At 41.8% G+C, this 27,531-nt stretch overlaps 2 protein-coding genes across 5 annotated transcripts in view; one reads left to right on the top strand and one right to left on the bottom strand.

The window, feature by feature from the left end:
- The window catches only part of LOC118749235 (nuclear RNA export factor 2-like), a 147,987-nt gene that overhangs the window by 71,921 nt on the left and 48,535 nt on the right, over positions 1–27,531 (bottom strand). For all 4 annotated transcript variants that reach the window (XM_036484028.1, XM_036484029.1, XM_036484032.1 and 1 more), the window contains exons 3-5: positions 24,455–24,907; positions 13,146–13,283; positions 12,937–13,083 (exon numbers count right to left, since the gene is read on the bottom strand). In XM_036484028.1, coding sequence (XP_036339921.1) covers positions 12,937–13,083; positions 13,146–13,283; positions 24,455–24,907 — 738 coding nt within the window. The remainder of the gene's footprint in view (positions 1–12,936; positions 13,084–13,145; positions 13,284–24,454; positions 24,908–27,531) is intronic.
- The window catches only part of LOC118749236 (ras-related protein Rab-43), a 299,832-nt gene that overhangs the window by 228,382 nt on the left and 43,919 nt on the right, over positions 1–27,531 (top strand). The gene's annotated exons all lie outside the window — the stretch shown is intronic.

Genomic DNA, 27,531 nt, shown 5'->3' with positions numbered 1-27,531 from the left:
AAGAAAAGTTAGAGCTAGAGAAAAAGAATGGAGTGAAGAGCTTACATCAGCGTAAATTGGAGTATGAGGAGGCTCGTAGGCGAATATTTTGTGAGGAGTTAGTAAATAAGAAGAATAATAGGAATTTTATGAAGATCAAACGTATGAGAGAAAATAAGAGGAATTTTAAAAGAATCTACAATAAGATTATCACAACAATAGTCACAGTAAAGGGGGATAGTAGGTTTTTTGCCCAAACCAAGATAGGGAATCAGGAGGTGTTAGCACTGCTAGACTCAGGCGCAGGGGCGAGCTGTTTAGGCAAAAATACTTTTCTGTGTGGTAAAGAGGACCTGATAATGCCAATCAAGGTCCAGAATATTATAACGGCAAATGGTGGTGAAACAGCGGTTACGGGAGTGACAACATTACCAGTTTTATGAGACAACACAACCCGAGATATAGAAAATTTTGGATTGTTCCTGGGCTACACTGCAAGTAGTCGGTCGGTAATTGACGGTGTTTATCACGCAGCTACCGATTCAGTAGTCCTGTAGTCGCTCCCCCGTACTGCAGGGTAGTGAGCAAGCCTTAGCGTTAGAGCGTGTTAAAGCCCAATTTCCATCGTTCGCGGTATTAGGTTTATGAAAAACGGATGTAGAAGAGCATCGAAGTCACCGAAGAAAATCTACCGGTAAAACAGCGTTTTTACCCAATATCTCCGGCCATTCAAAAATTGATCTACAGCGAACTGGACAGAGTGTTGGAAATGGGAGTTATTGAGGAAAGCAACAGCAGTTGGAGCTCGCCAGTATCATTGGTTGTTAAGGGCACGGAAAACCGCTTATGCTTAGACGCAAGAAATGTTAATGCGCGAACAATAAAATACGCTTATCCACTTCCACATATAGATGGGATTTTAAGTCGGTTGCAAAATACTCGGTATATATCTGCGATAGATTTGAAGGACGCGTTTTGGCAAAAATCACTGGAAAAGAAGTCTCGGGAGAAAACCACGATTACGTTACCTGGTAGGCCCCTCTATCGCTTTACGGTAATGTCATTCGGTCTCTGCAACGCGGCACAACGAATGAGCAGACTTATGGACAAGGTTATACCCGCTTCTTTACGTGAATCCGTGTTTGTGTAGATGATTTGTTGGTATGTTCTGTTGATTTTTCGTCTCATTTATGTCTCCTTGAAAAGGTCGCTAGGTGTTTGCGTGAGGCCGAATTGACGATAAATGTCGACGAAAGCAAGTTTTGTTTTAAAGAGGTAAGATACCTGGGTTATGTAGTTGGCGATGGGTACATTCGTACCGATGCCAACAAGGTGGCAGCCGTGAGGGACTTCCCCGAGCCACGTACCCGGAAGCAACTCGGACGGTTCCTGGGGGTGGCAGGCTGGTACCGTAGATTTATCCAGGTCTACGCGACAATTGCAGCTCGCTGCACGACTGCCTCTCTAAAGTAAAAAAATTCAATATGACTGATGACGCAAAAAAGGCATTTGAGTGCCTTAAGCAGAGCCTCACATCGGCGCCTGTCTTGACACACCCCGACTTTAATCGACATTTTTACATTCAGTGTGACGCATCGACTGACGGAGTGGGCGGTGTGCTGTTCCAATTGGACGATGACGGAAACGAGGGGCAATTGCCTATATTTCGGTCAAGTTGAATAAGGCACAGCGCAACTATAGTATCACCGAGCTTGAGTGTTATGCCGCGGTGATAAGCATAAAACGATTCCGGCCGTATGTCGAAGGACTACCCTTTACCATCATAACGGATCATGCGAGCCTTAAGTGGTTAATGAACCAGAAGGACCTGTCCGGCCGGCTCGCAAGATGGAGTCTGAAGCTTCAAGGGTACGACTTAGACATACAACACCGCAAAGGAGCGCAAAATATAGTGCCAGATGCTTTGTCGCGCATGGATTCGCCATGTTTTAAATCCGGTGAATACGAAGAATTAAAGAAGACAGTGACCAGTAACCAGGACAGATTACCAGAACTTTGTGTCTCAGACGGGTACATATATAAACGAACGCAATTTAATAGGGGGGGCGGCATTCAGGAGGACCATGCCTGGAAACTCTGGGTGCCGACTGAGCTTCGGCGGGGTTTAGTGGAAGCGTCGCACGGCTCGCCATCTGCTGGGCATGGTGGCATGTGGACTTTATGGGTCCGTATCCGCGTACGTCTGAGGGTAATGTCTTTGTGTTTATGTGTATTGATCACTTCTCTAAGTTTGTGTTTCTAAAACCGATGCGAAAAGATATTTCAGCCGCTGTTATTAAGTTCATGGAGAAAGAAGTTTTTCACGTGTTCGGGGTACCCGAATATGTCCACAATATGGGACGAAGCACATTAGGACGGCCTTTTATTCTCCTCAAGGTAATGCAGCAGAAAGAGTGAAAAGGTCGGTGCTGCAAATAGTACAATCGTATGTCAAATAAAACCATAGGAACTGGGACAAGCACATTAGTGATGCAGCCTTCGCCCTTCGCAGCGTGGTGCAAACATCTATAGGTAGCTACCCATATTTCGCTGTGTTTGGTATCCCGATGATACAGCATGCTGCATCATACGGGTTATACCGTAAGCTCGATGCATTCAGGATGTTGATTGTGAGGTTCTGACGACCAATGATAAGTTGCAGATAATAAGAGATAAAATTATGAAGGAGCTGAAGCATGGAAGAAACGCACAGGTTTACAACACGAGAGCTAGAGAAGTGAACTTTCAAATAGGACAAGTGGTACACCGCCGAAACTTTACACAAAGCTCACAAGTAGAAAACTACAACGCCAAGTTAGCGCCAAAGCTAGTAAAATGCATAGTATTACAGGCTATAGGCAATTCCATGAGCTTGGCGATAGTAATGGAAAAAAGATCGGCATATACCACGCTAAAGATATTTTTGCTAGGTGAATTTTTATTAAATGTTGAGTGTAGGTTGTGCGGATAGATTTGCTATGTTTCTGTGTTATTTATTTATTTATTTTTGTAATTATTTATTTATTTATTTTTAAACTTGACTATACTTGTGTGATTATTTATTGTATTTATTGATATATTTATTGATCTACTACATGACTACGAATTTATAATCTCTGTGATATTGTAATTATTTATTTATTTATTTGCTTTTATTATTTATTAATGTTATTATTTTTAAATTTATTTAGTTTCCTATCGTGACCATACGTTGTAATTATTTATCTATTTACTTATTTCTTTACTGTGATATTTTTTCTCTATACTTATACATATTTCCATCTGTGATATTTTTAATCTGTTTATTAACCTAGCCTTCCCAGTGATGTAGAATTAAGCATTACGTATGAAATAGATGTAGCAGTAGCCCAGGGATTCTGTCTTTAGATAGAAATGTATGTGTGTACGCACCCAATACCCAACATGAGCGTGCCCAATTGATAAGAAGAGCAGTTGAAGCCCGGCGTTAAGTCGTGGGTCGAGGCCACACGTTTGGCGGAAACAGGATCTTGCAACCAGCCGCGTTAGGAATCTTCTTACGGATACGCTCCATGATGCAGGCACCATCGGCGGGCCAGAGCCTGTAGTGCCAGCTGTTTGACAGATACGTCTAATGTGCGAGTGTGCGCGCGTGGGAAGTAGACTTAACATAAGTGGTCAGACGTCAATGTTAACTAAGGATGTAGGTGTGTAATTGTAGAATCGAACATAGGTAGTCCAATCAAACATCTATGCTAACCGAGTGTAACTGTGTGAGTGCATGAGTGTCGCATCGAACATAGCTGATCAAACCACAACTTCAATTACATAATGCCCAGTGCAAGTTCGATCGGCACAGTAAAATAAATTTAAGGGAGTGTGGGTGTGTGATTGTTCCAAACAGCGGTTTTTCTTTTTAGTTTTCTTTATACATATGTAAGAACATAAGTACATAACACGGATCGAGTCAGTTAGCCTGGCATAAAGGTATAAAAAGACCCGGTTGGTGACGAACGAGTCAAAAGTTACGGTGCTAGCGTGGTGATAATCAGTGATTTTGCGGTGCGAACGTTTTTGTACTTATCAAAAAAATAAAAAATAAAGGAAAAGTGTCTTAAAGTGTGTATATTTTACCGGTGACCGCAGAGCCACAACGTAGTGCTATCTTTGGAACTGGAGGTAAGCAACACATAATATCATGCCCCAAATCGACATATTTGCATGTGCCTGCATGCTACCAAATGCGAATGTACGTATGTAGACAAAAGGCAAATTAACATGATAGTGACGACTAGTCAACGACCACCCAATACAATTTGCTAAGTAAGAGCTATTTTTCACTTTCAGGTCGCCTGCACTTACACATATATGGATATGTGAATAAAAGGACCTCCACTCGCCGGCCACTTGAAATAGTCACCATCGATGTCTTGCCACAAAAATTGAGAGACGTCTGCATCCGCTGAATTCACCGCTGTGCAGTTACATACGCCACAGATAGTTGCAAACGCGCTAGCACACATACACACATACCAACCATAGATACAAACATACATATCCACCAGCACATAACAAGCATATACCGAGATAACAATCAACATACATCTGTACTAGCCGCAAAAGCTTCACCGCACCTCGAAGATACATCGGGGAAGAAATCGCCACCCACACTTGTATTGAAATAACCGGCAATGGCTAGAAGTCTTCAACGGAGAACTTACCTAGCACGGCTTAGTCAGTGACAACAATAACGTCATCACCAGCAGCTGTGCCGAACATTGCAGTCAGAGGAGGCTAACAGCCACTGGGCAGTAGACGCCAACAGAAGTGAAATTTTGAGGGAGCATTACAGCGAGGGAGAATAGTATCAGCAGTACATTCCCACGACAGCCGGTTCTACGTACCGGAATGACTCGGGTTTTACCCGACCAAGGGCTGTTGTATCGGCGATCTAACCCCGTTTAGGTCGGCGAAATCCATCAAACGTTGCTCGATCCTAGGGCTACACCTTCTCCGCAGCCTTCTGCTCAAGGCTGGCATAGAGTCAAACCCAGGGCCAGAAATCTACACCTGCTGCGTATGCCAGAGACGACTGCATACAAACTCCACCTCGGTCAGGTGCAATGCCTGTGACGGGTGGAGTCACCTCCGTAACTGCTCGGGCCTACGTACGCACCGGCAATGGACCACGTCGTTCCTGGCCCAATGCTGTGCGAACCGGACCGCCTCCACGGCAAACCACCACCCTCCCGTGCATCACACACACACACACCCACACCCTAACACAACACAACAACCCACTGGGAAAATAGGTAAGCACCTTACGAGTTAAGCCATGTTTTCTTTCAGTTTTTAGTACCAAAATTGTCATCATGGCCAATGTCATCTACTAGTAAAGCACAAAATGAACACCTCCGACGACACATTACGTTGTCAGTTGCAAAGTAACGTGCAGCCGAAGTTATCTCCAATTGCCGAACTACTCCGAGCGACTTCTCTGCATTACACGTAACTTACTTTGTAAAGCGGCTCAGAAGTATGTCTGATACCAAATGTACATTCTAAATTCCTACTTACATAAGGCGGCCATGCCTTTGTAAAAGTAAGGGACGTTCGGCAGGGAAATGGTAATGACTGGCAGGTGAAGAGTAAGTTGCTAATAAGGTATTATTACGTGCTCTTAATTCCCACTGGGAATAGATACACACACACACAACTACAACAGCACCCACACACCGCCGCCGGCAACTCCTAGTCCCTCCGACAATCTGCTGTTTGTCAGTCCAGAATATACCGTAACGTGACATCAGTCAAGTGCAACTCTTGCCTCGGCTGGTGCCACTTTAGGCCGTGCTCAGGACTTCGCAACACACGAGATTGGACGAGTGACTATGTGGGCCCCTGCTGTGCTGCCCCGTCGCATCCCTCCCCCGCGACGCCGCCAACCACCACCACAAGGCAGCACCCCCTTTAGCAGAGCGTACAGCAGGGGGCCGGCAGGCAACACAAGGGACACAAAGGTGCTACAATTTAACTGTAACGGACTTCAGAGCAAGATCGAGAGGATAACTGTCTTTATGGGAAGGCATGGAATATTAATAGCTGCGGTCCAAGAGACGAAGTTGCACGGTAATTCAACCCTGTTGAATTGCGCCAGATACAACGTACACCGTCCAGATCGCGAGCGAGATAATGGTGGAGGTTTAGCGTTCATCACGCACCACACCGTGCAGTATCGTCTCATTGAAGCAGACATAGACCGCAGGGATACCATCCTAGAATGTCAGGGTACTGCTATCCGGTCAGGCGATGTTGAGCTCGAAATATTTAACGTATACATACCCCCTGTCATCAGCTGCCCGGCAGGATATCACCCTGAAATAGGTGCGCTTGGTTGGTTTAAGTGGATTGTCACTCAGGTGACAAGCAATTAGCAAGTTTGCCATTTTGATTAAGGTAAGATAGGTGCGCTACTCAGAGGTGAAAACCGTATGGTAGTTGGTGACTTTAACGCGCACCACGATCTCTGGCACTCAAGCCTGTCAAATGATCGAGGGGAATACATCTGGCTGAGCAGATAGACGATTCGACATTCTGCACAATGAACGACGACGCACCCATCAGGATTATGGGCAGCTCCTGCAGCTCGCCAGATCTAACAATTGTCAGCGCTGGTCTGATAAACAGCGTATCATGGCGACTTATGCTGACTCTAGCATCAGACCATCTGCCCAAAGTCATCTCGATTGATAAACCTGCCCACTTTGCTTCCGTGGATCACCGGACTTATGTCAACTTTTCCAAAGCTGACTGGAAAGGCTTCACGGATGTTACTGAGGGCGCCTTCACTGCACTACCCATACCAACCGACGTTCATGTAGGTGAACGTAAGTTCTGCAGGGTTGTCACCGCTGCTGCAGCTCGCTTCATCCCAGCAGGATGTTTTAAGGATCCACGTCCGAATTTTCCTGCCGAAGCGGCTGTTCTAGCTGATGAGCGCGACAACCTTCGTCAAGCCGATCCCGGAAATCCCCGTATTAGGGATCTCAATTCGGAGATTCGGCATCTTGTTAACGTACATAAGCGGAAGAAATGGGAAGAGCATCTGAAGACCTGTAACTTCTCCTCTGGTGTGAGCAAGCTTTGGTCAACCGTGAGGTCGTTGTCCAACCCGACGAAGCGCGACGCAGAGTCGAGATAGACTTTGGTGACCACGCTTCGTCGGACCCGGAGAGATGCGCGAGCTATTGTAGCCGGCAGTTCATTCTGCATCCTCCGGTGGATAAAGCCAAACGTCGAGTGCCAGAAGGCCGCACAAAAAGCCAAAACCTAGTGTGAGTCGCGAAAGCCTCCAAAGCCATTGGACCCGACGGAATGTGCATGTTGATGCTGAAAAACTTGGGTCCTGCGGGAGCAAACCGGGGGAACCAGCCAACAGAGGAGAGTCTCCTTTCCCCGGTAGCGAAGACACTCGAGGCCCTGCTGCTCCCGTACTTCACGAACCACCTGACCCCAGCGAAGTATCAACATGGGTTCCGTAAGGTGCATTGTACAACTACAGCACTTAACGCCATAAACACTCAGATAACTCGTGGCCTAAACCGAAACCGCCCCTGTGAGAGAACAATTCTAGTAGCGTTGGACCTGTTCCAGGCGTTCGACACTGTCAGTCATTCAACGCTACTAGAAGATATAGAGGTCTCCTCACTCCCACAGGGACTCAAACGGTGGTCGGCGAATTACCTGAGTGGTCGACACTCGTCAGTAATCTTCAGAGACAAAACTAGCAAGCCACGTAAAATTAAACAGGGGGTACCACAGGGTGGTGTCCTGTCCCCGCTACTGTTTAATTATTTCATATCAAAGCTTCCTCAGCCAACAGAGGGTGTTAATATAGTCTCGTATGCAGACGATTGTTCGATCATGGCGTCTGGGAATGGAATTGATGACTTGTGCTCAAAAGTAAACGGTTACCTCTCCGAACTTTCTCGCTTCTTCACTGCAAAGAGCCTTGCCCTATCCCCTGCGAAATCCTCGGCAACCCTTTTCACTACCTGGACGAAGGAGGTCAGACTGCCACTGGGTATTCACGTCGATGGCGTAACAATACCGACGGTGAATAACCCGAAAATCCTCGGAGTTACCTTCGACAGTCTGCTCTCCTTCTCGGCGCATACAACTGCAATTGTTAACAAAGTACAGAGCCGCAACAATGTCCTCAAGTCGCTGGCCGGCAGCACTTGGGGCAAAGATAAAGAAACGTTGTTGGCAACATACAAGGCAATTGGCCCGCCCGTATGGTCGCCGGGGACTAGCAGGGCGCAGTGGATGAAGCTGCAGACCTGCCAAAACACGGCATTACGAACTGCTACAGGATGCCTCCTGATGACGCCTCAAGACCACCTCCATGACAAGGCCCAGATGCTCCCTGTAAAGGAGCATAACATAATGCTCTGCAAGCAGTCCCTCGCAGGGAGCCACAGACGTTCACAGGGAATCAGTCTCAAGTTATGTAGACTCCCGCCCTGTGAATGCCGTTCTAGGCACACAACCGCCGGACGTGGACGGGACAGAACCTTGTCTGCCTCGGGAGACCCGCTCTACAATAGCCCAACTTCGCTCTGGCTATTGCAGCAGGCTCAACAGCTAACTGAGCAGAATCAACGAGGATGTGCCCAACCAATGCCCGGCATGTGGAGAGTCGCCACATGACTCCCGGCACCTCTTCACATGCCCTGAGAATCCCACTCAGCTAACGCCCCTGTCCCTATGGACAGCCCCTCTGGAAGTTGCACACTTCCTGGGCCTCCCCCTAGCTGAAATAGACGACAACGTTGATGGATGAACCGCCCGAACGGAGCTTAGTAGCAGCTAGTACAACAACAACAACAACAACAACAACAGTTTTAGCAGTAACAGCGCAAAGAGGAGCAACGCCAACAGGAGCAACGCCAACAGGAGCAACGCCGCGGGAGCATAAGTGGTGGGCGCTACGCCTTCGCCGCTGATCAGCAGCAGCGCCGTTAACACGGCTACTCTTTTGCATTGTTTTAGTTCTTTGCTTATGTTTAAATTGCCTATACCAGTATACCTAGCCTCTCTTAAATTAGCCTTTAGAGTTCGTTTGATTTTTTTTTGGTTTTTTGTCATTTGCTTCAGCCACATTCCTTACTTTTAGATTCCGTTTAGTTAGTAAATTTTTACATATTTACATACCTATTTTTTCTTATTGTTGCTTAGCTTAGACATATCCCGTGTATTTGTTTTGTAGGGCAATTCTCGTGATTTATAGATTAATTTGAATTCCGTACACTGTTTATTTTTCTGCCACTATTGGCCATACAAAATCCGTTTTTTTATTTTTGTTCACTCAGCCGATTTTCACTTCATTCAATTTTTGAATTGCTACAATTTGAGCTGACATAGGTATATATGTATGTATATTAGTGCATATACATTTGTATGTACATATGTAGCCACATTAATTTCACTACCGTTCCGTGAGGAGTCACGACAACGCCCAAGGCTTCGCGTGGAGGTCACGTTGAAGAAGGGTGGGATGACTCCACCTGACAGGACGGGACTGGACCATTCCTCTATAGTGCTTTTTCTTTCACATCTTCCTTTTTCTTTGTTATGTATGGTGACTTTCTCTAATACTCCAGCATACCCTAAGGCACGATTAACTTTTTGTTTATGTAGCGATTACCTTGACAGGCGGAAATGACACCCCCCCAACCGACGAGCTAGCTTAGGATGCAAGCGTGCCTGCACGCCGCCTCGCAGGGTACAAATAAGCAGCTACATTACTGTCCCTGATAGGATGTCTTCCAGATTTCTGGGCTCATATCGCCTTATCAGCACGGATTCATTAAGGGTAGGTCCACTTCTTCAAACTTGTCCTTATTTTCGAATTTTATTTTAAAACAATTCGAAATAGGTCAACAATGCGATGTCATTTTCACCGACTTTTCGAAAGCCTTTGATAAGGTGAGTCCTAAAACACTACTAGGAAAGCTGGATTCAATTGGACTTCATGCTAGCACGCTTAAGTGGCTTGCATCTTATCTTGCTGATAGAACCCAATTCGTCCGCATAAATAACACGATTAAAGCCACTTCTGGTGTACCATAAGAGTAGGTGCCTTATGATGGCATTGCCGACAATGTCCTTTATGCGAATGCAATGAGCCGCTCTTCTTTGTTACGGCAAGCTAACACTGCACCTACTCCATATGGTGATGCATCACAGGCCAACACTAACAGCTTTTTTGGATAGTAACGTATTAGCAGGCTATCCGAGTTTAACATTGCTTTCAAATTATCAAAAGCCTTGTGGTGTCCTTTTGTCCACTTCCGCCGGGCCTTCTCGTCAAGTAATAGTGTGTTATAGAAATTAAATAATATAGCTTTGACTTTATCTCTTCTTGGTGAGACACCCTGCTTGCTAATATGGTATCCCGGAAAATCTACTTGCGTTTGCCCAAAAAGACATTTGTCCTTGTTTACTGTTAATTTGCTTCTTCGATTCGATCCAGTACTGCCTCTAAGTTTTCAGAGTGCTCTATTCTTTTTTTACGTGCAATAATAATGTCATCTCCATAATTTTCTGGAAAAGTCCCGGAGCCGCTGACACTCCAAACGGCAACCGCTTCACCTTGTATAAACCCTTGTGGGTGTTCAATGTTCTCCGCCGAGATCTCGGCTACATTTAACTGTTGGTAGGTTTGCTCTAAGTCTAGTTTTGTAAACAATTCCTCTCCGGCGGTGGCCGCTTATACTCTCGAAAAAAGTGGTAAGGGATAAGCATTTGGTTTTATCACCGCATTGACCGTATTACGGTAATCGCCGCAGATTCTTATATCGCCACTCGTTTTGAGTACGGGGACAATCGGCGTAGCCCATCGCGAAAAGGAGCTCTATTATTTCCTGTGCTATCCACTTCTCGATTTCTTTTTCGCAAGCTGGTATCAACGCAATGGGGCAAGATCTGATCGAAAAATAGGTTCTGATCCCGGCATCAGATCAAGTAATATGGGTGGCCCATGGTGTGCTCCTAAAGCTTTACTAAATAGTCTGCTGTATTTGAGTTTCAACTCGTTTTTCTTGGCTTCTATCACCACCGCATGGACCCCTCCAAAACGATTCCTAACACCAATTTCTCCCCAGGTAAGCTCCGACTACTACATGAAACTTCCAAAAGTCTCTTTTTATTAACCTCTAACTTCTAACAATCAAATCTTTTCTACACATGTCGCTACACTCACGTCTCCGCTCTCAACCTCTATTGCCTATTCTTTGTCTTCTAAAAGTTGTAGGGTTGCCAAAGAATACCGCACAAATCAAAACGACAACTGACGGAAGCCGTCGTGCGCCGCAAGTGTGTTTACTCTGACGGATTTCATGCGGCAACTGTACAGCTGTTCACTTGCCGCCGACCGCTTTAACGTCGTCCGCTGTAATTCTGGGTAGAGCTTTACTGCCATACCTAAACAAAAGCGTTAACGCTACGTCAAATGCAGAAATAACACCAACAATAAGCATAGGTTTGTTTTGTGTGTAATACGAAAATGACAGTTTCGCCGTTTTCTGCAGCCAACTTTAATACCAAACGCCCTGTCAAAATCGCCTTTTCCAACCGCTCAACGTTGCCTCCGCGTTGTTTTGGTATGGTTCATACAAAGTGTAGAGGCATGAGAGTTTTTTGACATCCAGACAACGCTGACGCTTTTGTTTAGGTATGGCAGTAAAGCTCTACCCAGAATTACAGCGGACGACGTTAAAGCGGTTGCTTCTGGTATTTAAAATGTCAAAAGAATAATCTACTTTTATAAAAATTATAGTAGGCGATGTGAAATATAAATACAAATTTAAATAAAAAAATTTAATAAAAAAAATTTAACTTAGTGCGACTTTCATTATTTGTAAACTTGTTTCATTCCAGAAGCAACAAAACATCCTTCTCAGCGTTTATGTTCCCATAATAGCGTTTATGTTCCTGGGTTAAGCAAACGTTACAAAGTCTGGTTTTCAATCACCTTTTTTAAAGATTCACATGCAAATACATTTTGAGCCAAAATAATCAGATCAGCTACCACCATCGATTTAATATGGAATGTTTCAACTTATGAAAAAGGGGTTTTTGGTTAAAAGTTCAGATTTTGCAGGTCATTTGAAAATTTTGAGTATTAACCTTTTGTTAACATTACGAGATATACGTAAATAACGTAGGAACCATGATAAAAACATTAGAAGGTAAAACCATTCTCTCAATTCGTCGGCCATGATTTTTTTCTGACGTTTGCAAACATTTTAAAATCATATAAAATTGAAAAAAAAAAATGAAATTGTTCACAATTGTTGTTGTTTGAGATTAAAAATGAGAATGTGTGTGTGAGCCTGAGCTCGAATTTTAAAATTATATTGTTGGCAAACGTCAGACTGCCTCTCAATGATTTTACCTTGTAATGTTTTTATCATGGTAGGAACCACGAAAAAGTATATTAAGTACATTTTGTGTGGTTTTATAACCCCCATGCTGAAACTGTAGATTTGACTTCGCTAAGAATCGTATAATAGGTATGCTCAAATCCGCGTTGTCGTATCGTAATTTCGAAGTTTTGTCAAAGAGTTTTTTGGGGAGTGTTGCTAGAGTGACAGTTCTTGGCCAGATATAAATCTGGGTCGTTCCGGTTACGTAGACTCGACTGTCATGGGAACGCTTTACAAATGGCTAATAATCACTGGTTTCAGATTTCACTCTTCACCTGCAATCATAAAATTTTTTAGTTCTGTCAAAATAGCTCTATGAGAAATTCGAATTTCTTGTTTTTGGTTGGCAACGCGGTAAATAGTTACGGCCGAATTACTGCATACCATTTTTATATATTGCGGAGCGGAGCTCTGAATTCGTAACTACGAAAATTTGGATTTCAGCATGGGGGTGAGTGTTATTTATAATTTACCAAACGCTCATTACCATGATAGCATGCCAATCACTACTATGTAGAAACTTTATCATATCTTCTTTATTACTAAAATCAACGCGGTAGCCATCTTTGTCAATGTCAACTTCGTAGTCCATCGGTGTATAGTCTTTTGATAAATTCTCAGCAGGTATTCCATCCTTCAATAAAAAAGTAAACAGTTAAAGAAATTACTACAGTAAATTTAATTATATTTCCTTACAATGGCCTTGAAATTTTTAAGAACAGGTCGCATGCACTCAGGATAGTTGCTAGATTTCGTTACCGGGTTCCCGGCTAACATTAATTCGTCTGCCTTCACGTCGTTCAAATCACGGCATACACGAGATGAAGAAATGATCTGAATATGTAACATATGCATACATATGTATGTATATATGTATGTATGTATATTAGGGTGTTTCATTTTTAGGCGATATATCGCATTTAATAATATAAAGAAGTATTTCAAAATTTCAATTTTGTGGGAAAACTCAAAGTTTTATCAATTCATACAGTTGGTATACAAAAAGACAGATGGAAAAACACATATATTCGCCATATTTGGGAAGTATGGTTATCTATTAAACTGAACATATTCTACTTATCAAGCTTATTATAAGCATAATGAAATCTCCACAAACGTAAATTTTGGGTTACCTTCTCTTTATTATTAAACGTGCGATATTTCTTTTTTCTGTGGTACCTGAAAATCTAATACATACTTAATAAAAAATTATGCCGTTTTTTCTAGGTCTATTTTATACCACGATGGTGCTGTTTCTGACAAGTTTACATGTCGTGAATGTTACTGCTGAACGAGGAGTTCAATTAATGGGACGATATAACATACATAATACTTATTACAAGTTGTGGCAATGCATATGAAGACATTTAATTTATTATTAACATTTATCTTTCCAGCTCTATAGCTCTACGGCTGAGCTCAGGCCATCTGGAGCCACAGCTGGCGGGCTGTGGACGGCCTAAATTTAGGCTAGCTGCAAATAACCAATAAGCAGCCCCTGACTAAGAGCGGTAAGAGTGGAGGGCGTGGCATAAAGGGCCACAAAAGCCCTGCAAACTTAAGCGTCAAGGCGAGTCGATGCCGCTCTTAAGTAATCGTCCCCAGCCCCATCGGGGTTTGCACCGAGAGAACACTTACCCAAGAGAGGAAGGCAACACGCGACGAGAGATTTCCCAACAGCAGATAAATACTGGTGGGGCCAAACTGGTATATGGGGTTTAAGTGCCCGGCAGCACATGCGTCTGTACATCAGTAGGTACGGCTGCAAATGTTACGCTTTATTTTTCACTTCGGTGCACTGGTCAGCGTCTGCAACAATGCTAGGTGCGACTCCGAGGGCACACTAGCTCTCCCAGCTGAAAAAGAGCAGGTTGGACCTAGCATTTCAAAAATTATAGCTTCAGGACCTGCTGTCAACTCGACTCCAATTACACACCAGCGCGGACCGAAACACCCACCATGAGCGCAAATGTAAACTGTGATACAATACAGAAGTCTACCACGAGGAAATCAGGTTTACCGCGCCAAGATTTTATCAGGAAAATGCGTTTGGAAGAAGAAAAAGCTTTGTACAAATGTCTTAAGTGCCTTCAACCAATGAAGACGGCCTTGGCTAGTCAGACAAATTGGTATAAAAATGGGATCTCTGAAATGGACGATCTCTTTGACATAATATCTGCAAGCCGAAGGAACTGGCAAAGAGCAGAACAGGAAATACGGCAAATTATGTATCTGAAGATTGTCGATACGCCAACTGTACCGGTCCACGAAATGGCAGCTTCAAGTCCAGCTGACGCAGAAAATTGCAAACGAGCTAAGGAAGGGTATCCAAAAGGAAGGACGTTAAGCCTAAAAAGAATCGACCAGATAACCTATCGGTTCAAAATCGCGGACCAACAAGAGATAATGACAAAAGCAGAAGGATACAGCAACGCTGACGTGCCAAAAACGTAGCAAAGTGAACCCGGACGATGAAGGAGGCGCGCGTAAAATCCGGAAAACAAAGACGGGCGCTATCCTACTTCAGCTAGAAAAAGGTGCCAAAGTCAGAGACCAGTTTTGCGACTCAGCAGAGGAGGAAGGACTCAAAGAGAAGTTGCGAGGCTTAGACGCGTTTACAACCCAAGACGTCCAAGGAGTACTAAAGAAAATTTCTCCAGACGCCGGAACTATGAGCGTTACCCTTACGACGCCAAATAGCCGAGAACAAATGCGCACATTTGTCAAATTATCAGCAGAAGACGCTGCGACCCTCCTAAAAGCAGGATCAGTTAAGGCAGGGTGGATTAAAACACGCATCCGCGCGGCTAAAGGCATAAAACGATGCTTCAGATGCTTCGATTCGGCCATATGCAGTACAACTGTAATGGCGAAGACAGAAAAGCTTATGTATTCGCTGCGGTGAAGCAAACAATAGGATAAAAGAATGCCGAAATAAACCGAGGTGCTGCCTTTTTCTAAAAGCCGAAGAAAAAGCAGTTGGCCATACAGAAAAAACTGTGCCAAATGACAGGAATTTTGCAAGCCAACATGCCCCGAAGTATAACTGCAGATGAAATATTGAGTCACATCGCGGTGGAAAAAATTATAGATGTGGTGCTTACAAGCGAACAATACAAACAGCGAAACGATAGAACCTGGCTCGAGGACAGGACCCGCACAGCAGCTCTGTGCTTACCAAACATAAGCAACCAGTGTTTTTATCAGGGACCGTAAATAAAAGTTACCTTTTTTCAACAGCTAAACTTGGCCAGATATTTTTAAGTCGAAAATAAAAGTCCTTTCCTAATAATAAACACACCGCTTATCCAAATGAAACAAGTTTGGTATCAACTGAAACAGGACTAAAATAGCTTCAAAACTGAAATATTTGAAATATTTAAACGAGGAAAGCCAGCAAAAAGCCAGCTATTGAAAAATATTTAAATAAAAAATGTTTTTTAATTAGCATAGAACAACCCTTGGTAGCCTTCGATCGTTATTTCTGTTTAAAAAAATAAAAAATATCTGGCCTAGTTTAACCGTTGGAAAAAAATAACTTCTATTTACGGTACCTGGTTTTAATGCTTTGTGTGGATAAAAAATAACCAACACACTCATGAGTTGATATCTAACACCAAATGACCAGATTGAAATTTTTCAAAGAAAATTAGACCTCTGAAAGATAAAGCCCTACAGATTGGCGGAAACATTGTAATAGCAGGCGACTTTAACACGACAGTGGTAGAATGGGGAACGACATCAACAAGTTCCAGGGGAACACGAATCCTAAATATGGCAGCCCGGCAGGGACTGGTTCTAGCAAACAGGGGAAATACTCCCACATTTAGAAGAAAAGGCTGCGTGGGGCCATCCCGGACATTACTCTGGTCTCCGAAAGATTAATAACTCGAAGAATTTACCACCAGCGACCACAAATACATACGTTTCGACATAGAGAAAGCAAATTGGCCAGGCTCCGTAGGAAATAAAAGTACTAGGAAGTGGATGACTTCCAAGTTAAACTCACAAAGGTTAATCTGCAACATCTGCAAAACTATCCTATCAGACCATAACATTGATGCCAAAAAACTATGACAACGATTGTCAAAGCCTGCAACGCATCCATGCCAAAAGCCAAACCATTCAAGAAAAGAGCTGTATACTGGTTAACGGAGGAAATAGCTGTTCTTCGACGACTCTGTCTCCAGAGAAGGAGAAAGCTTACTAGAGAAAGATGTTACAACCAGAACTTCGGAGCAATGTTTCTTTTTCATCGCTCCGCTCTAGCTCCGCTCCGGCATTTTATTTCGCTCGGAGCTACGCTCGCGCTCCCAAAAAAGCGTTTTGTTTATTTAATTGCTTACATAAATATCGATCCCCACCGTCCAAAAAATTATGATCCCCATGAATTTTGTCTTGTAAATAAAATGGCAGATAATAACCCAGCCAGCAAAAATCTGAAAATGCATCCGAAAAAGGAAAAAAGTGGATGAAATGCGGATTTTTGTCCGTTTACCGATTTCGTTTTTGGATAGTTTTGACGATACGAAAATTGCTACGTAATTGGCTGTTTTTTGACAATTTTCTTTTATTTTCGTTCAATATGCTTTCCTTCGGGCGGCCACTGTGGTGTAGTGGTAAGCAGTGCGCGCTTCCACTCCGCAACGCCTGGGTTCAAACCTTGGTCAAAGCAACATCGCAAAAAATATAGAAAAAAGGTTTTTTCTTAACAGCGGTCGTCCCTCGGCAGGCAATGGCAAACCTCCGAGTGTATTTCTGCCATGAAAAACAGCTTCTCATAAAAATACAATCGCCGTTCGGAGTCGGCGTAAAACTGTAGGTCCCTCCGCTTTGTGTGACAACATCAAGGCGCACACTACAAATCGGAGGAGAAGCTCGGCCAAACACTAACATATGTGTAATCTATTATTATTATTATGCTTTCCTTCTGCCCTTCACAAATGTTTTTTCATGGTCCGAAAAAAAACAAAGAAGCGCCTGACGTCATTCGAACCCGACACTTCAGAAAGCTAACAAATACTGGCACTTCTCAGCCACTGCTGACTACGTATACATGCTTTCAAATGTTCAGCTTGGACGAATAAAATACAATTATTGCTTTCAAATAACATCATCACTTTCGAACGTTTTCCGGATATGAAAATGAATGAAAATTGTAATCGTTTTCTGTTAATTTCCGGATACGAAAACCGCACGTTTTTTTACTTTTTTGGATACGTAAATGAACAAAAATTGTAGTCGCTTTCCGTTCGTTTCCAGATATGGAGAATTGTACGAAATCGCACTGTCGGCAAAATTTACATTTTTTTGCTAGGTGGGAAGTCATTAGGGCTGTTCTGGATGGTGTGGAAATAGTCTTGTATTTGCAGATGCAATTGCATTTGCAATTTTTTTTGCTTGCTGTGATGGCTTGCATTTTATTGTTGTGAATTTACAAATGCACCGAATATGCAAATCCAAGAGCCCTATTTTTTTATCGCCGTTTAAATTGGCGAGGCAATTATCAAGTAAAAATATAACGAAAATTTATTTAAAACTGTAGTTTTCAGTGGCAAAAAAAATAAGCAAATTTAATTTTCATTAAGGAGCTAAGGAGAAAATAATTTTGTTTAGCTCTTTTTTCCAGCTTGCTCCTTAACTCCTTGCTCCTTTGCTCCGCACCGCTCCGAAGCCCTGGTTACAACAGTCACAATGGAAGAGTACAAGACAGCTAAAACGGACTTGAAAAGGGTAATTCAGAAAAGCAAAGCGAAAAAATTGGAGCAACTGCGAAAGGGCGTAAATACCAACAACTGGGGTTTAGGGTACAAAATAGTCATGCAGAAGCTTGGGACCTGTCAAAAGAAACCAACTCTCAGCAGCGCAATTTATGCATTTTATCGTAGATTCATTGTTCCCCAATCACCCAACAAGAGCTGTCGACCCGGAAGTTATGCAGCCCGAAGTACTCCCACTGTTTAAGCGGCTTATGCATTTCCCGCATAAACAAAGAACAGCGAACACACACACGCACTTGTATATTGCACTCCCGCCCAAAACCAAGTGCAGCGAATAAACAAACGCACTTGTGCTTAAAAATAATTCGTTCGTTCTTCATTGGGTATGCATTTTTTAATGCACTTCTCAACTGCCGCAGAACAAAACCTACTAAAGTAGTTAATTGCTGGCACTCCAAATCATGCTCAACAAACTTGCTTGATGCATCACAACTCTCTCGGAGTTGTCTCACGGAGCTCTGTATTGCCTTCGGCATACAGAGGTGGTCCTGCCCTCACACTGAGTTAATCACCCACCTTTCACAGAGGAAGAACTCAAAACAGCCCTTAAAACGCCGAAAGATGACAAGGCTTCTGGCCCGAAGGGTATTCCTGTGGAGGTTCTAAAGGAAAGCGAAAACTCACGCCCGAATATGTTGCTACATATCTACAAAACCTGTCTGAAAGAAGAAATATTTCCGGAAAGATGGAAAAATCAGCAACTAACGCTTATTAGCGAAGAAAAAGGGGGCCTAGAGTCCCCGGGGGAATACTGACCATTGTGCATGCTCGATACCGCGGTAAAGCTCTACGAATGACATTTAAAACCACGACTAACACGGGCAATACAGGAGGCAGGAGGGCTGTCGCCCAGACTACACGGTTTTAGACCAGGAAGATTCACATTGGGGCCGTCCAAGACGTCGTTGAGGGTTTCCAGGACGCGCAGAAAGGAAATCACCACTCTCGAAAAATAGTCCTCCTGGCAACACTAGACATGAGAAACGCCTCTAATAGCGTTAGATGGTCTGACATAATCGAGACCTATTACGTTCACAGCCAGTTGATGAGGGCAATACGCAGTTACTTGAGTGACCGCATGCTCCTCTATGGAACAAGCGATGCAGTCATGCCCCGATAACTTCGGGGCAGCCCAAGGCTCTATATTGGGCTCCGACCTTTGGAACATAAATTACAACGGAATATTAGAAATAGACATGCCAGACGATACGCATCTAGTCGCTTTTTCAGACGATGTCGCAGCGGTAATCAAGGCCAGGGAAATTATAGAGGCACAAAGAAAGCTCAACCAAGACATGCCAGCGCCAAAGGATGGCTAGATAACGACGGTGTAACGCTTGCCACCGAAAAGACAGAAGTACTCCTGCTAACACGAAGACACATCCCCGTTCACGTAGAAATGAGAGTCTGTGACACAGCAGCTCTCTCCAAGAAACCTCTGAAGTACCTAGGACTAATATTGGACCCCAAGCTGACATACTGGGCGCAAATCCAGCACGCAGCTAAGAAACAACTAGTGCCATCATCGCTCAGCAAACTGATGGCAAATATTGGAGGACCAAACCAGAGCAAGGGAGAACTCCTAATGGACTTCACCACATCAACTCTTCTCTATGGCAGCGAAATCTGAGCAGAAGGACTGGCAGCAGAAAGAAGGAGGATTCTATCTTCAGTAGAGTGCACAGCTGCTCTTAGAGTGGCATCAGCTTACCGTACCGTATCAGGACCAGCGATTCTAGTAATAAGCGGAATCCCATCCATAGATCTAGCGACTGAAAAACGCAAAATGAAGTGGGAATTAAAAGAAGCCAAGGCCTCGCTGACCCCTGTGCAAGAAATAGAAGAGCAAGTACAGGCCCTGTGGCAAGAATGTGGGCATGCGGAAAAATGGGCTAGGTGGAGAGCAAAACTAATACCTCAAATTCAAGAATGGGCGGATAGAAAATTCGGCAATGTAAATTATTACATAACCCAACTACTATCCGGTCACAGATACTTCCTGAAATATCTCCACCAGATGGGCAAGGCAGAGAGTCCGAAATGCTTGTATGATGCCGAGCTAGATGACGCAGAACACACGTTCTTCGAATGCCGAATATGGCAAAGAGAAAGGGATGCGTGACAAATAGGCAAAATGACCGCTGAGAACATAGTCAAAAAAACTACGAGCTGCGAAGAAAACTGGAATGACATCGCAAAGTACACAGGAAATACCTTTAGTCAAAAAAAAGAGAGCTGGACACGTATTGTGAGCTACAAGTGGTGGTCCTGGACGCAGGGGAGTAGAAGAGTCTGAAAATATTCCTGGACCTCTACCCCGAAGTAATGCGAAAGCGGTTCCAGGGTAAGGGTAGCGAAGAGACCAGAGATAGGGCGTTTTAGTATCGTATAACGTATCAGCGACGGCTTTTATAGATCCGAAGGGATTTTTCGCCCGCCTCTCCCGCCAAAAAAAAAAGCTCTGTAGCTAAAAGCAGTTGGTCGGACCTTTTTTTGTAGCAAATGTCATGCCCAAAAAAAGCTGTTCACTCGTTCTTACCAAAAAAAAAAAAATGGAATACCGAAAAATCGAATTGAAACCAAAAAATAATTCCTCGTGTTATATATATTAGATTAGTCCGGTCAAATTACACAATAAATAGGAGTGAAGTTACACAAATTCCCACTCAGCTGAAAATCGGTAGGATAGTTCAAAACACATTTGACATTTTTTATAGATAATTATCTGACCTGCAATTTTTGTCTAAACTAATTTTATGATAAACTTACAGGTTTTGCTAAAAATCGCGAAACCCCCGTTTTTGTGACCTTTGACCCCGAGTAACTTTTTTTCCAATTTTCAGCTGGGTGGGAATTTTTGTAACCTCGAATGTCTAAATTGACCGGACTATATAGGAAATCGAATTTTTGAAAGAGCTAAGCCTGTAAGGCACTTAAATTATTTTTTCAAACGGCATAATTTTTTTTATTTTCTATGAAGTATCAGATTTTCAGGTAATATATGTATGTATGAAAGTATCTTGAAGGAGCACCAAATAAGTCTTTAGATTTTGCAACATTACTCCGAATATTTTACAGTACGTGCGCGCTTGGTTTACATTCACTTCAAAGTTTCAAATTCATATTTCAAGAGGTTTTCGTTGGGCGCATCGATATAATTGGTACAATGCATTGAAGCGTGGTCGTACTTCGCTCGCGGATGAACATCGAGAAGATCGTCCAATATCGGATTGTATGCCAGAAAACACTGGCATAGTGAAATTGTGGCGGCCCTAGGCATTCACGCCATACACACAACACTGCATAAACATTTGGTCGTTATAAACAGCGTTCATAATAGCGCATACATGCTCACAAGCCAGAAATATATCCCCTCATTGCTCATACACGTGTGTGTGCAGAAGTGGAAAACAAACTCTGCTCATAGCAAAGTGTGTGCTGTTTGTTATTAAGCGCATGCACATGTGTGTGAGCCGATTTTTGTACAAATTTGCACATGCACATAATATATTTTTTAAAGAAATTTTTTTAAAAAACGTTATTTTTTTTTAAACAATTCAAAAAAGATTCCATGTTGTTTGTTTTTTATATGACAGAAAACATTAAAAATTGATTTAGGATTTGAGCTAGAAGTGTATGTGTTTCTCTACGCCAAGCACCCACATGTACGTGTGCTTTATAGATGATACAAAAAAAAGGTAGTTTCAATAAACAACTTTTGACGGATAATAAAATTTTTTGAAGTTTCATAAATAGTAAGTATTATCAACTTTTGATAATATAATAATATTAAAATAATAAATCGGAGTATTTTCCTTCCCACATTTATACCAATGTAATAACATTTCAAATCAAAAACCATTATCAGTGCTTGGCATTTTTTTACTTATGTAGCTCGCACTATTTTTATTAAAAATATATCAAATATAGACTATTAAAGAACACTTCATTGTAATTTATTTATTTTTTAATAAAAACGCGCATTTTGCTATTATTTTTTCACTTCATATTTTCAACGCAATCTTGCGATTTAAAAATCTGATTCTAAAGAAAGTTCTTCCCAAATAAAACCTTTTTATATTTTGGTTCAAATATACTTTTAAATTTCTCATCAGATTTTGAAAAAAATTAGGCTTTGTGATTAGCGTATCACCATTAACTTTCACAAATTTTGAAATGAAAGTTTCTAATGTATGCGAAAAACCTGAAGTCGGCTTAAACAGACCGCCCTCCGATAAACAATTCGTATAAACAATCGTCGTATAAAGTACAAAATCGCCTATCAACAAAATGCAAAACTGCGTATGTGAGGTTGCATAAATTATTTTCTAGAGAGTAAAAAAACTCATATTCCAAACTCGGTCTCTTTTTTACAAAGCAATCGCATTTCTGTTTAGTATATTTCAGGACGAATGGATAAGTCTTGAGCCAAGAGCTTGTGTGAGCAAATCCTATTTTTGGTAAAAAATTTCAGTTGCCCGGTTTTGCAGAACGACGATACACGGTTTTGTACTTTAAACGACGATATGTAAGTATAATTTTAATCACTTTCTTCATGCGTTCTGAAACCTAGTCGTTAACCCTTTTTTCGAAATTATGTCACCGGCATAATTTTCAAGTCCATCATAATGCACATCTTTGAATGTACTGATAAAATATTCTGCCTAAAAAAAAATATTTCTTCTAGTGATCAGGTAGCATGAATTTGATGAAATGTCATAATTTTATTAAAAGTCAAATGGTTAACAACAACAACGAATGTCATTATTTTTTATATGCACAGCACACGTGTGTGAGCGTAATGAGCCCATGATTCAATAATAGAAAGGTTTTGTAATAAAACAGTCTTCTCGCTCCCACACATAAAATCGGCTCCTTTACTTGTGCAGAATGTTGCTTACTCGTTGGCGTCACCTTCATTTGCGTAATTTTCTAGAACAAGTATAGAATAGCGACCGTTTAGCTATAAAATAACCAAAAATGCCGATTGATAGAACTTTTTACGCTGATTTCAACGATACCAAATTTATTTGGCGCAGGTAAAAAAAGAAGATATAAGAGGTTTATTTGTATTTTTTATTATCACTAAATTGTTGAAACCCAAAAGTAGATCATGATAAAGTATGTAATATCGAATTAAAGATAATACCTTGTACTTTCTAAATTATATAAAATTCTTTACCATTAATTATGCAGTTTTTTCAAAAAAGGTTATTTCATGATAAAAATAATATTTCTTCGTTTTTTAGTGGTTTTGGTTTAAAAATTTTGTATTTTATATAATATTTTATATAAATTATGTATATCAGCTGAAGAACAAATTAATTACCTTTATGGTGACGTCATTAGATTTTTAATCGGTTATAAAGTTCACAAGACATTAATATTTAAAATATCTAAAAATTGAACTTTAACCTTCTAGAACCTCTTCATTTTTTACTTGCGACAAATCATTTTGGCATGGTTGAAATGAGCATAAGGAGTTCTATTGAACTGCATTTTTCGTTTTTGCATAGCTGAACGGTCGGCATTCTAGGTTTGTTCCCGGAAATGACGAATAACTTAAATCAAAAATGCATATTTCTATGTATTGTTTAGTATTTCCATTAAAACACCAAATATATTGCGAATTCGCATAGAATTAATAGTACACATTTTACTTCTAATTGTATTCTTTGCGTACTTTTTGTAGTACCATTCTACTACCGTTTTCGCAAACTGCGATCACATTCTTCCCCTTTCTCCTACTTCCAAAATACGAATCTAGATAAAGGAGTGTCAACTTTTAGCTGTCACAAATTACACAACCTTGTATTATTGAATCATGGTATGAGCCCGTTGAATCCTACATAATGTAGCTCGTGTCGATTAGTGCGGTTAGTTAAATTACATCATAACAGGTGACGTATTTCATCAAGCCAATGTGACCTCTCACACATCTAGCAAACAAATAATTTGTTTAAGCACTTACAGCATCAAATTGATGGGTCCTCCGCTGTACAGTCCGGATTTAGCGCGTAATGATTGCTTCATTGTACGCGTACATCAAAGATAAACTGCGCGGGCAACCATTTTTATCGCCAGAAGCTATTGGCACGTTCAAAAACCATGTTTTTGAGGTACCAGTATATGCAACAGTATACTAATCATGTTTTTTTTCTTGGCTAGTCTAGAGACTTACTTAGTGTCCCTCGTATATCAATGTTTTTGAAAAATAAAACTTACTTTATTTTTTCTTAAATCCAAAACTGCAAAAGATGCTCCAGAAAATACCGCCAGTGGCGCTACAGAGGTAATACCATTTTCGCTGAGGTTAAATCCATTCACTAATCTGAATTTTTCATTCCGATAAATTAAATTGCAAACGGTTTCAAGTACTGTACGATTGCCCAGATTAACAATCAAGTCGAAAAATTCAGTTTGGGCATTAAACCGACTCAAATTCAATATTCCGCTTACGCCATTAATACGCTCCATACAGGTGAACAAACGGTTTATTGCCTCTGTAAGCTTGGCATGAGGGGAAATTTGTCCAAATTTAAAGTCACCGACATTAAATTGTACTTGCAAATTAACGAAAGATGCATCCGAGAGTTGAATGCGAAGATTCTGTTCGAAGAGTTTGTTTATCGCAGCTTTACATTGACGAACAAGAAATCGATCTTCTTTGGAGCCGCGCTGTAGATGAAATGGTATGCAATAATAAACATTTGTACACATAAATATAAAATATTCGTACATACATCATCGGTTGGCGAGCAATACCTCGTATCCGACAAATGCAAGAGCAAAAAAATTTGTTTTCTTCAAAACTTTTGAATTAGATTAGTTCAAACGGCACTTACTAAATATAGTAATATTATATATACTATTAACTGTGTAGAGTAGGCTCTTATTGAGATAGGGTAACTAAGTTAAATTTTTTCCGTGCCAGCTCACGTTGGGGTTTCGGTACTATGCTTTGGCAGTGGAATGCCTACATTTAGTATGTTGTGATTTCGGTAAGCCAGTTAACCAATTTACGCAGATACATTGTAAGCGATGACGAGCGAATTCGCGCGAAACCGCAGCCGCATACGTAATATTACATTTTAGGTATACGCGGTATTCCACGCCAAACGTCACTATTTACTTCTTCAAACGTATATTAATAGTACAGAACTGGTAATGTAATCATTATGCGCAAAATAAGTTAAATCAGCATTTACTCATTATTTCACTCAAAAACTTTTATTAAATATGAGGCCATGAGAGCCAGGCAGGCGATCTAAAATTTTTTTTTGGTAATATTAGATAGATTAATAGTATTTACGGTCTTCTATTGAAAAGTTTATTTCACCTACGTGATGCTTCCTATTATAGTAAAAGAAAACTAAAGGAGCGTGAATCGGGCTATTGCCGTTTCGCTTTAGTAATGCATTAATACTTTTTAAATGTCTGATAGGCTACCCTGGCTCTCAAGGCTTCCAATAATAAGAGTCCCATTCCCTACACTTCAATATAAATTCAACATTTTATAGGCCGGAGGGCTAGGCGCGAGAATATACCCGAAGTAAGGCATCCTTGTCATAAAAGGCGACTAAAATCCATTTGGTGTGTGTTCCGAATGGCATTCGTGCATCTCGGGAAGTAGGAGGATGATGGGAAAAATACCCACCGACCCTGGCAGATTGGTACAGAACTGTACATCATGGTAATGGCACAACGTTTGGATAATACTACAGGTGGTACTTACACGTGTGATTCTGGAGGCCCGAGCCATTTCTAAAGTCTCCAGCGTCATAGACCAGCAGTGCATCCTGGAGGAGCGCCAATCCTCTATTCTTCAGAGTCGGAAGAGGACCAATCTCTTGCAGGGGATGTGGGTAGAGAAGCAGCTCGCTGCCAACAACCATCCAATGACGGAGTGGGTCCTCTTTCACAAACCCATAAGAAGAGGAAGGATCGGGGAGGTGAAACAAAAGCAGGAGAAAACCTCTTTTGTGGCTGACCGAACTTCTTCTTTCGCTGCATCCAGTAAGAGGTCCAGGTCTACGGAGCTTACTCCAGAAGCCAGTGGGACCATGGTGGATGAACCGACATCCAAATCTGCTGGTGAACGCAGCAAGAGAAGGAAAACAGCGGCTACACCCACCAATGTCTCTACGAGTCATAGTATGGCGGGTACTGGTGTGGCACTGCTAATTCCATCTTGCGACGAGCAATTGAAGACAGCGACAGAGGAAGGCGGTATCAGCCACACAGACCTCAGAAATTAAATACTGCAAGAGCCACGTGATCCGGCCCGTCATTGCCTACAGCACTGCAGCCAATGCTCGTGGGTATGAGAAGGATGGAGCCATTGTGGTGAAATGCCTCGGTGGAGTGCAGCAACACCCGCGGGCTATATTTCATCTTTATTATCTTCCATTTTAGAATACATCCAACCCCCTGTTCTAAGTAAAAACTAATATGATAGCATTGTTTTCCTTTGTTAATTTCAATGCATATAACCTGTAAAACACGGGTTTACTTTTTAAATAATATATTTCCCTTGCACGAGAGCAAGGGCGGCCGATTATGGCGGATGAGTTAATACAATTGATTTGTTCGGCGAATGCGCCTGAATATCTAACTCCCTTGACCTTGAAACTTACAGTTGTCACCTGTGGACAGCCGCCTCACTTCAAAGTAGTTGATCGAGCATTTGCCGTATTATGGTGGTATCGGTTTACGCTGGTCGCTTTAGCATGAGAATCGTTGCAGCCGCGTATGGTGGTAGTATCGGTTTACGCTGTTCGCTTTTTTATGTTGTTGGGAATTAAGTTGTTTATGTTGATCTTATGTAAGTATGGGAGAGATAATAAGGTTATAACGTCGCTCCCAACGAAGAGTAGCACATCTCAAATTACCGTGGAAGACTAGCACATTTCACTATTCGCGTCGAAGACCAGCACATTTCATTATTCGCGTCGAAAAGTAGCACATTTCAGATTTTCGCGTGGAAGACTAGCACCTTTCACTATTCGCGTGGAAGACTAGCACATTTCAGATTTTTGCGTGGAAGAGTAGCACATTTCAGATACTCGCGTAGAAGAATAGCGAATTCATATAGAGTGGTACTAGCAGCCGTACAAAAACCAAACATACGTGTATGTAATAATTATTTCTCCTCGACTAAGCTGAGAGTTTAATGTTGTGTATGGAGCTTTTCGGTATTTTATTACAAATAGAATAAACGTTTATTTTCCTCCTACTCGTTTGGACGCATATTCGCGTCTTCCTCAGGGAATCTATTTATAAATACGAGAAACATATATGTG

The sequence above is a fragment of the Rhagoletis pomonella genome, unplaced genomic scaffold (genome assembly GCF_013731165.1).
Source record: "Rhagoletis pomonella isolate Grant_MI unplaced genomic scaffold, Rhpom_1.0 Rhpom_scaffold_00014, whole genome shotgun sequence".
Taxonomy (NCBI): Eukaryota; Metazoa; Arthropoda; class Insecta; order Diptera; family Tephritidae; genus Rhagoletis; species Rhagoletis pomonella.
Note: the sequence above shows the minus strand (reverse complement) of the source record. Positions and strands in the feature narration are given on the sequence as shown.